The sequence below is a fragment of the Ostrinia furnacalis genome, unplaced genomic scaffold, assembly GCF_004193835.3.
Source record: "Ostrinia furnacalis isolate ACB-3 unplaced genomic scaffold, ASM419383v2 OfSCF7664, whole genome shotgun sequence".
Lineage (NCBI taxonomy): Eukaryota > Metazoa > Arthropoda > Insecta > Lepidoptera > Crambidae > Ostrinia > Ostrinia furnacalis.
This window is the reverse complement of record NW_021137903.1, coordinates 303,653-318,166: the sequence shown is the minus strand read 5'-3', so window position 1 is coordinate 318,166 and position 14,514 is coordinate 303,653. Positions and strand designations below refer to the sequence as shown.

Sequence of the window (14,514 nt, the reverse complement as noted above, 5' to 3'; positions counted from 1 at the left end):
ATTTAAATTAATTTGACGGAAAAAAATCTTAAACAGAAAAAATATTAATTGATTTCATAAGTATACTTAATATTAATACAAAGCAATCTTTTTCACCAATAAAATCTTGACGTGCCCGCGAAATTCAAAATGATAAGATTACGTCACTGAAAATCGATATTGTACGTCTGGCTGAAGTCAGTGTTTTAGTTTTTGCATTTTACATGAACAGTTCTTCTGTTTTCCTGCATTATAATAAGAGGCATAATTTCCTAACGAATTTCTGGTTACCTTGGCAAATTGCCAGATCTTACAGACTGTATATAAGTAGTTGCTTCAGTCAAAATTTATGTTTAGTTGGAGCAGTGTGCGGCTGATTTTTCGGACTTCGTTGCGTTACTATCACAAAAATATCAGAAACATGAAATTCGTAACGCTATCACAGACTGAGGCTGTAATGCCTACATTAGGCTTAGGGACTTGGCAGGTAAGTCAGCTATTTTTATCTATTCACATTTTTTCAGGGCTTACCAGACATACACATAATATCTGCAAAGATGCTGCTGTATTAAAACCGCCTGATAAAATGCGGCTTACCTAAAGTACTTACTTTTCAGGCAGCTCCAGATGTAATAGAAAGTACTGTCTATAAAGCGCTAGATTTGGGATATAGACACATCGATACGGCTTTTAATTACAATAACGAGGAAGCAATCGGGAACGCGATTAAGAGATGGATCAGCGATGGAAAAGGGACGCGAAAAGATTTGTTTATTACCACCAAGGTGAGTGAGACTTGTTTTATCTTTAGAAGTCCTACATTTCTTTTTTCACCACCAATCTATTTATTTACTAACAGCCGCCCACGACTTCGTTCCGGTTTATTTTTGTAAGAACATTTTTGTATTGAGAGGGTTGTTAGCCCGACGATTATTATTATTTTAAATAAATACTGGAACAGTACCTTTCTACAGAAACGCACTATAATGATTTTTTTTAAATATTTGTTTCTCAATTTTTAAAAGCCTCTTGAAAATAGGTTTTAAAGAAAAATATGTGTTACCTAACATAACTTAAATAATCGTATCTAACGTAACACAGACAGGGCCTCATAATTTTTACGACCTTTTTCTAGGTCTCATCTAACTCAACATTAATCTCAAACTTCCTCAAAAGCAAAAATCGCTTCCTTTCGCTTTTACGTGTTATTATGTCATTATATTACTACATACTATATTTTAAGTAAAGAGTGCTTACTAAAACTTTATACATAGGTAGGTGGACACTTATTATTGTTCCTACGACAGTCTTGTGTGCTCACTAAGAACGGATTTTATGAAACTCCACCCCTAAGGGGGTAAAACGGGATCCACGCGTACGAAGTCGTGGGCGGCCGCTAGTCCACTATATAGCAAAGATCCGTAATTACAAATAAAATAATTAAAAATTAAAATTTCAACAGTTTTTCACGAATTTTATGAGCGAATTGTTATATTCCAGCTTCCTCACGTAGGAAATCGTGCGTCTGACGTGTTGAAGTTCTTAGACCTGCAGCTGTGTCGCCTGCAGACTGAGTACGTGGACTTGTATCTGATCCACGTGCCCTTCGGCTTCCATTGCGATCCCGAGACGCTCACGCCAGTGGTGAAGGAGAATGGAGAGTACGACTTGGACATGGAGACTAATCATATCACTACATGGAAAGTGAGTAATTTGTACGCACGCCATAAATAGCAAGCAAAATACGGTGACATATTGTGCAGTTGTAATAATAATGTCTGTTTTGCCGCAAAATCTGATGTATTGATCGGTATTGATCCGCATCCAAACGCATGAAATCGCGATGCTGCATCGATACAGTTCTGCTGAGAAAATAGAGTTTTTTAACCGTTTTATACAGTTGCAAAATCGCCGATCACCGATGCTAATCGTAACCACAGCGCAGCATGTCTGCTATGGCGTGACCTTAAGTGCAGTATTCGTATTATTCGTTTCTGTCAATAAAAAGTTTATTTAATTTATGTGACGAGTAATTTTTGTCTTCAGAAAATGGAGGAATGCCAGAAGAACGGTCTCGCTCGCAACTTAGGGCTGTCGAACTTCAACGAGAGCCAGATAGAGAAGATTATGAAGGCGGCGACCTTGAAGCCGCAGGTCCTGCAGGTGGAACTTCACGCGTACTTTCAGCAGAAGGACTTGCGCAAGTTCTGCGCCGAGAACAACATTGTGGTGACGGCATACGCGCCGCTGGGCAGCCCTGGGGCTAAGAACCATTTCGTCACAAAATATAATTATAGGTAAGTATGTACTTTTAAGGAAACTTAAAGATCCACGGATTCGACGTTTGTTCCAGGTGACGGATTCACGAAATAATAATTACCTATTGCAACACCCATGTTTAAAAAACATAACCCCGCAGTCGGGTAAAAAAAAAAAACAAAGCACGCCCCATAAAATCTTCCCCCTAAAAATAACCCTAGAATGTGCGGGTGCGGTAATAGAGGTACTTATTAGGTTACATAGGCTTAAAGAGATTATATTCGTGACAGTAAATTTCGCGGTCGGTAATAATGGAGCAATAGTGTAAAAATATTCTGTACCTGTGTTACAAATTATCTATTCCACATTATCAATTTTGAACAGAATAATAAGCGTTGTTCCAAAAATAAACCCTTTTTCACAAGTCAATATGCAAAATAGTACGCTAAATACATAAACATAAGTGTCGCGCATTAAGATAAGTGACGTTTTAAAGCGTAAAATTAATTCCGACATTTTCCACAATATCAAACTTGAATGGATTATCTAAATTTAGCGTTTTTCTAAAAATACCCTGTTGACAAGTCATTAATATATGCAAATGCACACACAATTTTGTTATACTTAAAACAAGGTTAAAATATGTGAGTCATAGCAAATCATACGTAAACCAACAAATTATAAAATAAATGTTTTATTATTGCTTTCAGTCCCGATGCCTTTCCCGACTTGCTTGGGCATCCCGAAGTGGTACAAATAGCCGAAAAACATGGAAAAACAACAGCACAAGTACTCCTTCATTTCCTGGTGCAGCAAAAGATCGTTGTTATTCCAAAGAGCACCAGCGATAAAAGGTTAAAAGTGAGTAAAACATTATTTCAAAATCGCGTCTCCAAAATCCAAATGCCTTTGTGATGAAAGTTAATCCCTTTACTAATAAAAAGTAACGTCACTATAAACACTGTTCAACACGTGTACAATGCAATATTACTTTTTACAGGAAAACATGCAAATCTATGATTTTGAACTGTCGCCTGCTGAGATAAACCATCTATCCAAACTGGACCACGGCGAGGATGGTCGCATTTTCAATTTCCTGTTCTGGAAGGGAGTTGAAAGGCATCCCGAGTATCCATTCAAGATTGATGTCCCTGAGATCGTCAAGGAATAATTTCATCGCATGATTTTAAACATTCTTAGAAGTATTTACTTACTACCTTTGAGGTAACGCAAAGCGAGACTAAAAAGTTTTCTGCGGTTTGACACGCAGACGCAAATCATTCAAGGTTTAGCTTTAACACAAATGTATCAGTGAAACTGATTTTTGTTTTATGATTTGGGCGTTAAACGTTAATGTAGTATTATTATTTTACTTTGATGAATAAAATTCATAAGTTGCATTGAGTTCCTTTTATTTATTATAAAAATACTAAAATTATTTAACATTATCTTAATTATTACGACACAAAAATACAAGTCACTTGATGTAGAACTTATAATCGAGATTGGATCAACAACTCGTTTTATCAGTAGTAACGACACTGTCGATATTTTGTTGCAAAAGGTTGTTAGGATTCATGTTTACCATTGCTGTATTCGTAACAGCCCTATACTATCGACTTTTATACCGGATAACTGATTTTGAAGGTCAATCGATAGTCGAATTATCAGCAGTATAGCAACACTTTACTATGGCTGTTAAAATTATTCTGTCTAATGGCTTCAATGGTGCGTATTTGAAGCACACTGGTTTTGCTAGTGTTTATAGAGACACGGGTAAACAGGATTGCACCATCTTACTTTAACTTTGACAAACGTAAAAAATCTGTCAAACTCCATACAAAAACCACCGATTATCGTTATAGTTACGGTCAAAGTTAGGTGGTGCAAATCAGCCTAAGTTTTGTAGCGGTGGTCTTTGATTATGAGAAACAGAGAGAATGCCGAAAGGTACACTTCTCTCGCCACTGATTGGCCGCGCGCTCACGAGAGCCGGTAGAGCATCTTCCTCTGCAGACGGTGCTGCAGCTCGCCGCGCCGGATCATGGCGTGGATGACCTTCTGCACGGCGCGTTCCGGGTACTTCTGGCGCATGAAGTCGGCCATCACCGTCGCCTCCGACACCTGAACGAAATACCCGTTGGTGAATAAGATAGTTACACTGTCATGATGGTACTGAGTGACCTTTTCGGCAACTTGTATGTATTTTGTTCCTAAATAAAATTATTTTCATTCTTTCTATGGTGTACGTACAGTGTATCTATCCTAGTCAATTGACATATAGATGACCCAAGCTGAACTGTCCCACCAAACTCAATGACAGGGGGGCGCTACCATCGTTCAACTATATGGTTTCCAACATGACAAAAATCGGAACCAGCGATCCGGTATTGACGGTGGCGCCCCACTGTCAATGTCATGCATAGGACAGTTCAGTATTTTGGAACTATACTTTTTTATGAACTATCAAGAGGTGATTATGACGTCATCAGGTCAACTTACAATTTATTGATTTCAAAGGACTTACATTAGAATTTTATAGCCAATTGCAAACTCGGTTTTCAGGGCAGGTTTTAACATCGTTTATTTAATAAGAAGTTGTGTCTTGGAATCCAACTAACTAAAAAAGGGTAGATAAATATCTATTCTTACCTGTGAGCCCACTGCGAACCGACGCTTCAGTTGTTTTTCAATGCGGGTCAGCATCTCATGATCTTCTTCCGAGGTGAAGCCTTCTGCTCCTGGAATAAATTAACACTTCGATATTAGCTTGTAGGCTGAATTATTTCTAAATATTTCTAGATAGTTATGAACATTAAACATATTTTTAATAAGGGAGGCAATAGCATACCGGACAGGCTTCCAGTCATAGCGGCGTCCAAGGTAGAGACTTGGAACAGTCGTAGCGCCTCACTCACGTGCGCTTCCGTCGCGAAAGGTTGGAGTTGCATTTTGGCAAGAGATTCTGATATACGGACGATGGCTTCCAATTGTCTGAAATGCAAGAGAACTTTGGTCAGTGGGCGAGGCTCGTAGTTCATAGAACTGATGGTTTTTGGTTTGCGCTCAAGTTCTTGACTGGCGACCGCGGGCCGGAAGACTTAAGTGTTTTGCGGTCTGTGGCATTCGGGCCTCTCATTCGGTAGAACGTCACTCTGGTGAAGGTCACGGAGGGAACCTGGATGCGGACAGCATAGGATCGGTCGTTACGAAGATCCTTGGGGAAGGCCTTTGTCCAGGCCGCAGCGGGCCGCAGTTTGGTTGAATCGAAAGTTTTCACTATTTTGCAGGCCACTAAAAATCGGTCAATCTGGAGATCATTGGGGGAGGCCTATGTTCAGCAGTGGACGTTACATACGAGTACGCATACGAGTTACATATTTAAATATGTAACTCATATAAAAATGTCGCAGTGAGTGAGACTCTTCTTTCTATATTTTAAAGATGATGATGTTGATTTTGTACGCATACCTTACAGTAATAGGTATAGACAGGCGCTTGTCAGCCTGGCGCTCCTGCGCAAGTATCGCGCGCGCAGGCGTAGACACGATGGCCGTTTGCGCAGAAAAGTACTTGAGTGGCGACCACGGTTCGAATGACATCTGTTTTATTTTCCGGTCTGTAGCAGGCAGGCCTCTCACTTGGTGATACATCATTCTGGTGAAGGGAACCTAGATACGGGCAGCGCAAGTTCGGTGGTTGCGAAGATCTCTGATCATTGGGGGAAGCCTATGTTCAGCAGTGCGGCTAAATTTTTTTTTTCAGATAGAAGATTATTAACAACTTGAATTGCCCAAATTACTAATAGTCCCATTAGCCCCTCGTGTTAAGCTAAATAAGCTTGTATTACAAGTGGGCTCACCACAATAGTCGAGCGCCATCCAGTGGGATTCGAACCCGCGTTCCTCGGATCTGGAGTCGCCACTCCGACCCCTTCACCGTTCAGCTATCGTGGCCATAAAATGATGATGATTTTGTTGGATATACCTCACAGTGATAGGTATAGACAGGCGCTTGTCAGCCTGGCGCTCCTGCTGCGAGGCGCCGCTGCGCATGAGCACGTATCGCGCGCGCAGGCATAGGCACGATGGCCGTTTGCGCAGAAAAGTACTCGAGTGGCGACCACGGTTCTGAGGACATGTGTCCTATTTTCCGGTCTGTAGCAGGCAGGCCTCTCACTTGGTGATACGTCATTCGGTGGCAAGTTCGGAGGTTGCGAAAATCTCTGATCATTGGGGGAAGCCTATGTTCAGCAGTGGCTAAAATGATGATGATTTTGTTGGATATACCTCACGGTGATAGGTATAGACAGGCGCTTGTCAGCCTGGCGCTCCTGCTGCGAGGCGCCGCTGCGCATGAGCACGTATCGGGCTCGCAGGCGCTCGGCCGCGGCGGCGGACAGGCGCGGGCCGCAGCGCGCGCGGCAGTAGGCCGAGTAGCGCCGCAGTAACGCTAAAGGGAGCTCGCCCGCCGCTGCAGCGCGCTCGGTCGTGTCGCCGCCCATGTGCACTGAGATTATGTGCTTGGCCAGCGTCTATGGAGTAGGAAAAAAATAAGGTGTTATTCTAAAATTTAGCACGCCGAATAGTGTCGTAGTAACGCTAACGGGAGTTCGCCCGCTTCTGCAGCGCGCAGATTATGTGTTTGGTCAGTGTCTATGGAGTAGAAATAACACACTTGTTATGCTAAAACTTTACGCCAAGTAGCACCGTAGTTAGTTTTGCAGGGCAATCGAATACCGCACTTAGCCTCATGATTGGGCGACTGTGCGCGATTTGTGGTTTATCTTCCTACTCCAACCGCCCCAGATCCCCCCAGAAGGCGAGCAGCCCGTCTAGGCTCCTACAGGCCTCCTGCAGCGACGATGGTGATCAAAGAAATTGAGCCCGTTGTTCTACTACGCTACTGCACTCCATGAGCACATGCTGCGGTGTTTCCTCTGCCTCCATGCACCCCCTGCACAGTGGGCTGTCTGTAACACCTATGTTGTGTAGATGCTTGTTTAGCATACAGTGTCCGGTTATGACACTCGTAGCACCGTAATAACGCTAGAGGCAGCTCGCCTGCGGCTGGTGAGCGTTCGATCGTGTCGCCGCCCATGTGCACTGAGATTATTTGGTATGGAGTAAAAACAAGTGTTATTCTAAAACTCAGTACGCCGAGTAGTGTCGTAGTAACGCTAACGGGAGTTCGCCCGCTGCTGCCGCGCGCTCGGTCGTGTCGCCGCCCATGTGCACTGAGATTATGTGCTTGGCCAGCGTCTATGTAGTAGGAAAAAAATAAGGTGTTATTCTAAAACTCAGTATGCCGAGTAGTGTCGTAGTGACGCTAACGGGAGTTCGCCCGCTGTTGCAGCGCGCTCGGTCGTGTCGCCGCCCATGTGCACTGAGATTATGTGCATGGCCAGCGTCTATGGAGTAGGAAAAAAATAAGGTGTTATTCTAAAACTCAGTATGCCGAGTAGCGCCGCAGTAAAGCTAACGGGAGCTCGCCGGCCGCTGCAGCGCGCTCGGTCGTGTCGCCGCCCATGTGCACTGAGATTATGTGTTTGGCCAGCGTCTATGGAGTAGGAAAATAATAAGGTGTTATTCTAAAACTCAGTATGCCGAGTAGTGTCGTAGTGACGCTAACGGGAGTTCGCCCGCTGTTGCAGCGCGCTCGGTCGTGTCGCCGCCCATGTGCACTGAGATTATGTGCTTGGCCAGCGTCTATGTAGTAGGAAAAAAATAAGGTGTTATTCTAAAACTCAGTATGCCGAGTAGTATCGTAGTGACGCTAACGGGAGTTCGCCCGCTGCTGCAGCGCGCTCGGTCGTGTCGCCGCCCATGTGCACTGAGATTATGTGTTTGGCCACTGTCTATGGAGTAGGAAAAAAATAAGGTGTTATTCTAAAACTCAGTATGCCGAGTAGTGTCGTAGTGACGCTAACGGGAGTTCGCCCGCTGCTGCAGCGCGCTCGGTCGTGTCACCGCCCATGTGCACTGAGATTATGTGTTTGGCCAGCGTCTATGGAGTAGGAAAAAAATAAGGTGTTATTCTAAAATTTAGCACGCCGAATAGTGTCGTAGTAACGCTAACGGGAGTTCGCCCGCTGCTGCAGCGCGCAGATTATGTGTTTGGTCAGTGTCTATGGAGTAGAAATAACACACTTGTTATGCTAAAACTTTACGCCAAGTAGCACCGTAGTTAGTTAGTTTTGCAGGGCAATCGAATACCGCACTTAGCCTCATGATTGGGCCATTGTGCGCGATTTGTGGTTTATCTTTCCACTCCAACCACCCCAGATCCCCCCAGAAGGCGAGCAGCCCGTCTAGGCTCCTACAGGCCTCCTGCAGCGACGATGGTGATCAAAGAAATTGAGCCCGTTGTTCTACTACGCTACTGCACTCCATGAGCACATGCTGCGGTGTTTCCTCTGCCTCCATGCATCCCCTGCACAGTGGGCTGTCTGTGACACCTATGTTGTGTAGGTGCTTGTTTAGCATACAGTGTCTGGTTATGACACTCGTAGCACCGTAATAACGCTAGAGGCAGCTCGCCTGCGGCTGGTGAGCATTCGGTTGTGTCGCCGCCCATGTGCACTGAGATTATGCGGTATGGAGTAGAAACAAAAGTGTTATTCTAAAACTCAGTATGCCGAGTAGTGTCGTAGTGACGCTAACGGGAGTTCGCCCGCTGCTGCAGCGCGCTCGGTCATATCGCCGCCTATGTGCTTGGCCAGCGTCTATGTAGTAGGAAAAAAATAAGGTGTTCTAAAATGTAGTATGCCGAGTAGTGTCGTAGTAACGCTAACGGGAGTTCACCCGCTGCTACAGAGCGTTCGATTGTGTCGCCGCCTATGTGCACTGAGATTATGTGCTTGGCCAACGTCTATGGAGTAGAAATAACACACTTGTTATGCTAAACCTTTACGCCAAGTAGCACCGTAGTAACGCTAACGGGAGTTCGTCCGCTGCTGCAGCTGTGTATAAAAATCACATTGATGTTGTTTCATCAAATAAAGCTAGAGCTAAATCTTCCAGCGGATTTCAGGGGTACTAAAATCAATGACAACCGTGTGGTTTCGGAAAAGTAGAATAGGATTATGGGACCACTTCCCACTATTTCAGTGGATGTCGTAAGTGGTCAGTTGACATCGTCAAATTGTCTGGCCAGCGTGCAGCTTAGGGAGTGTAGATCTATGCGAGTTACGTTTCAACAGCTCAAAAATACATAATACGTATTTCAATGCCTGGAGCCCCACCTATTATTGTTACATATTAGCGTCTGCCTTACTTCCTGTAACCAATTTTTTTCACACGTCACAAATCTAAAACAGTTAAAATACTCACAATGTCCCTGTTCTGGTCGTGCTCGTCCTTGACGATGAAGATCATGTCGAACCGCGACAGGATGGTGGGCATGAAGTCGATGTTGTCGTCCGCCTTCGTGTCGTCCCAGCGCCCGAAGACCGAGTTCGCGGCCGCTAGCACGGAGCAGCGCGAGTTCAGGGTCGTGGTTATGCCCGCCTGTTGGGGCGTGTGATATTGTTAAGATAGAAAACAAGAGAATTACTATCCTTAATCAGCATGGTGTCACATTTGTATCGATAGGAGAAAACAGACTCGGTATATAATTTCTTTTGAAGCTTGCAATCATCATTCACCATTCAATTATTTAGCAAATTAGGAAAACATGTTACGTTACGTCTCATACGTTACGTGAGAATCTTAGTCATAAAACTCAAATAATGCAGGTTACAAGCTATAAAGGCTGAATGACACTCCAAACGAAGAAAGTTTAAGAGTCAAAATAAAATAAGAATTGAATAAAAGATGTGTTTGTACATTTTCATTGGAACTTTCTTTTTGGATTGGAATTTTCGATGTAATAACACATCCAAATTATTTACGTATTAAGCTTCAACCACACCAACGCGTGCATCGTCATCGCCGGCGCGACCACGGCGCGATCAAAGGCCAAAGACTGGTCGCGTGAACTGTCATATGTCGCGCGACCTGTCTTGATCGCGCCGGCGATGGTTATCTGCACGCGTTGGTGTTGTTGAAGCTTTAGTGTCAGCCTAGTCACGTGGGTGTCTCCCTCTCACGCTCTCCCATAAAGGCTCTCTCTCACACTCAACACACACACACGCACACACACACACCTACAGTCTAATTTTTTAGAAATCAGCAGAAATGTCATCAAATATGGCCAACTGACATAAAAATATTTTTGGTCTGTGAACTAGTGATGCGACAAAACCTCTCGTTAATCGCGAAGTGAAATTATTGTAATACTTGCGTATCATCGCCGGGTGATCGTCAAAATACTAAAAATATGCAACATAGTCGCAACATTGAATGTGAACTGATTATGAAATTTTCGAGAACAGGAAACAAACTGTATGCCCAGATGCGATGTAATCAAAAAACACACTGGACAGTAAAACAATCAATGATAAATAAAGTATAGTAGTAGTCCGTAAAGTTATTAAACTTCAAATAGTTGCAAAAAGTTCTGTTTGACAGTGTTGCTACTAGTGACTAGAGATGGGTTTCCACCCGGGTAAAAACCACATGAGGGTAAAAACCCAATAAAAACCCGTTTCATTCCACCCGTGGGTGTTTACACCGGGTGAAAACAAATAATTTTATAATTTTTCAATTGGTATCTTTTCTTTATTTTTATTGAATTTTTCTCATTTAAGTTTATTGATTAATAAGTATTATGTCAAATTTAACACTAATATGCATTTATATCGTGGCCAAATCGTAAAATTTATCACGTTATGACGATGTGACCAATTATTTTATAAAATGGTGTTATTTCAAGAATCGTTGAACCGATTTAGATGAAATTTAGTAGGAAACATAATTTGTGATCATGGCAAGGACATGGAGGGGGGGGGGGATGCCAAAGATGCCAAACTCTCTCTTTGATGACATACGTGATATAAGTCAAAAGAAGCTATAACAATAAATTATATGACTAAAATCATTTCGAAATCTGCCAAATTCTCGATTTCTGCATGAAAAATGTGACAACGCTCTTAACATAATAATGTGTATTGTTCGCGCCAACAGAAACTGACAAGTTTGTAAACGCATTATGAAAAAACTCAAACTTCTTAAAAAAGCATGTTAAAATAAAAACTGTCCTCTCCCTAGGATGTCTGGAAGATTTCGCTTCCTGCACACTGCCTTTTCAATGTTATTTATTTATTATAATTGCATTGCACATAATTTCAAAGCTAACTTATCTCCAAAAATCAGTGCGCCTGGACTTGTCAGGCACAACTAAGCGGAAGAAAGAGGATCAGTTATAGTATAATTTATCGTCTAGCTTAGATATTATATTTATGGTTTTTTTTTTAGTTTTGTATGGTGTGCAAAAAGAATCTATTTATCTACTTCTGTGTCAATTTTATTCAGCTTTATTTGTTACAAAAATTGACAGTCTCTCTCGGCGCTGACTATACCGGCCTTTATCAGATGTTATCACGAACCTTGTCTATGCACGATTGGAATAACACGTTGTTTCTATCCAACACGATATCTAAATCAGAATTATCTTGTTTGGATCGTCGAATAAGGTTTAATAAATGAAGATAATTGAGTTTATTTTAGTAATTATCTTCAGATTTCTTTTTAAAAATTGTAGTTTTAAGTCATAAGTTAAGTTTTAAATTATTACTTAATTTTTAGCGTTTCAATCTATACTAATATTATAAAGAGGTAAAGTTTGTGTGTTTGTATATTTGTTAAATTGTCAGGGGTAATCTCGGGATCTACTGAACCGATTTTAAAAATTCTTTCACCAATAGAAAGCCACATTATTGCTGAGTGTCATAGGTTATATAAAAAACCGAAAAATTCCACACGAAGCCGCAGGCGGAAAGTTAGTGTCTAATAAAAAAACTTTTTTTCATCTTTGTAATGAAGCTGAAACATAAACAAATGTAATTTAAAAACATTTTTGACTCGTATAACTTCTAAGCGTAAACTTGGTGGTTTTATTAACCTTCTATAACCGGTTTTATTATTTACAATTTATTCGTGCGTCAAACAAAATGTTTGCATGCAACTAATGTATGTCACTGGTAGCACGTCAAGCTTTACACTGTAGGGTCTAATGCAGTTGTAATAGAAGCTAGTTTGCAATAAAAATGTATAGCCTGCTGTGCTCTCGTTATCCGAGTACCTACCTACGTCACTGGCTCACCTCGCGGACCTTGGACCTTCGAATTAAATATGCTTTGGAGGCTGTGAATAATATAATCAGGTTCTCGAATTCCTGAGAAATTTTGTTGTTGTATTACTCATTAAAATTTAAATGTAAAGGCTGATTTACACGTGTTAAAGTAGATAAGTCGCTAACTACATTTTAACTTATTATAAGTGACTAATTGCATATAAACAGTACTTGCTACTTAGGCTAGGCTGGTTGCCTTAAGACTTGATTTTATTATTTACCTAGAAGCGGACGTCCGCCACTTTTTTGCTTGAAGTTTTCGCAGAAAACTGCAATATAAATAAATCAATACAAAATACGAGTAATTATGTATTAATTTCTATTTATAACTGAAGTCGAAAATGTCATTTTATGTTGCTAATTTATTTAAAACAAACTTTAAATCCCTCAAATGTCAAATCCAGTATTATTATGAATTTATGACTGCACTATTTTAATTGAAGATTACATCATCATCATAATTAATGGATGTAGAAATGAGAAGTTTCCTCAAATAATGTGATCATAATAGGAAATTGTGAATCAGGACTTTTGTGAATCATCATTGGAATACCACAGACAAGGGAAAACGAGTGTATGACCAAAATTTATTTATGAATGAAACCTACCTTGAAAGAAATAATAGAATACAAATAATTTTTGTGTACAGACAAACAGTTTACAGGTGATAAAGCATAAAATTCAAAAGAAAGAAAATAGTTTATTTCGCAAAAAAAAAACNCACGAACGCTTCCAGCAGCGTCAGCAGCGTCTCGCGCCCGCGCCGCATCGTGCGCAGCACGTGCTCGCAAGCCAGGCGGAATATGCCCTGGGGACAAGGAAAGGTATGAGTTTATATGACGTGGAAAATGTATACGAGAATACCAAGATGTTACCCTATTTATGTAAGAAGTTAACCCGTACTTTATAAAAAAAAAATCAAACGAGTAAGAATAACGTGGTGTTTTTTAGCCGTAGGCGTGTTGATATTTGTAAGTATGGTTTAATTTGCAACACACAACGTTTATTATGTAGTACTTGGGCTTGACAAAGAGTTGGGAGCCATTATCAACTTTATTTCATTTCGTTTGCAGCGGTGAGACAAGACATTTCATACACAAAAATTGAATCCTATCAATTCTGTAAGAACAACGAGGCCTTAGCACTTGCTATAAATGTTCTCCAAGAAGATGACCGACTATAAAGGTTGATTGAGATCCCCTAATTCCGAATCATGCACGCTTCAGACAGCCGCTAATGGGCGCGTGCCGGCGCACACGCAGCCCGGTTGAGTGGGTTCACTTCACGTTGCAGCGACGCACACTTTGCATCAATGCAGGGCTCAGGGTAAAGCGGGGATTGTTTCTAAATTGAAACAACAACCAATTTAACCCATTTAGACCGATAATTATTTTTGTAAATAAAAAATGATTTTTCAGTAATTACTTACAAAAGGAAACATAAAAATCATGTAAAAAATATTTAAAAAAATAATCCATAAAAAGGGGGCCGTGGGGAGCCCGTACCATATAGGGTACAGTAGGTCTATATGCATGCAAAACATAGTAATTGTTCAAAGAAGGTTTTTATTTATTTTTGTATGATATAAAATAAAAATAAAATCACATAATCACCAATATTACTCTTGGCATAGCTTGTAAGACGTTTTATGTGACACTAACCACATTTGGTTCGTTTTTCCTACCTTTCCCCAAGTTAGTAAGCATAGCTGAAGAAGACCTGGCTTCTTATGACTTGTTATGTTTACNATGTTTATAACTTAATATCTTCGTAAGTAATGGTTCGATTTGGATAATTCAAAAAGATATATCTTTCTTATGTCTTAAAGATTAACGTAGATACTAGTTTTATTGAATTTTCTACAACAGTACTGATCCTCATTATTAAAAAGATACGTTCATCATAAATTGAATAAAAATTTGGCACCAAAACTTATACTTACAGATTTTGAAACCGCTGCAATTAATGCTAGCAAAAAAGCTTTCCCAGGTTGCATAAACAAGTTGTGTTTTTTCCATCTCAACCAAAGCATATGGAGACACA

The 14,514-nt window shown here is 41.0% G+C and overlaps 2 protein-coding genes and 1 long non-coding RNA gene across 3 annotated transcripts; 2 read left to right on the top strand and 1 right to left on the bottom strand.

Moving 5' to 3' along the window:
• The first annotated feature begins 74 nt into the window (after positions 1-74).
• On the top strand, positions 75-4,078 carry LOC114365861 (1,5-anhydro-D-fructose reductase). Its single transcript, XM_028322554.1, has 6 exons — positions 75-466; positions 597-764; positions 1,480-1,683; positions 2,026-2,276; positions 2,949-3,099; positions 3,239-4,078. Exons 1-6 carry the CDS (start codon positions 329-331, stop codon positions 3,407-3,409), a joined length of 1,083 nt encoding a protein of 360 aa, XP_028178355.1. The 5' UTR covers positions 75-328; the 3' UTR covers positions 3,410-4,078.
• Positions 3,532-14,177, bottom strand: Mcm5 (Minichromosome maintenance 5). The gene is made up of 7 exons (XM_028322526.1): positions 14,133-14,177; positions 13,196-13,279; positions 9,570-9,764; positions 6,528-6,772; positions 5,090-5,232; positions 4,891-4,979; positions 3,532-4,362 (listed from the first exon to the last, which is right to left on the bottom strand). The coding sequence occupies exons 1-7, from the start codon at positions 14,175-14,177 to the stop codon at positions 4,222-4,224; spliced, it is 942 nt and encodes a 313-aa protein (XP_028178327.1). The 3' UTR covers positions 3,532-4,221.
• On the top strand, positions 7,087-7,800 carry LOC114365863 (uncharacterized). Its single transcript, XR_003656983.1, has 2 exons — positions 7,087-7,373; positions 7,523-7,800. It is a non-coding gene; the product is annotated as an uncharacterized LOC114365863 (long non-coding RNA).
• Positions 14,178-14,514: the final 337 nt, after the last annotated feature.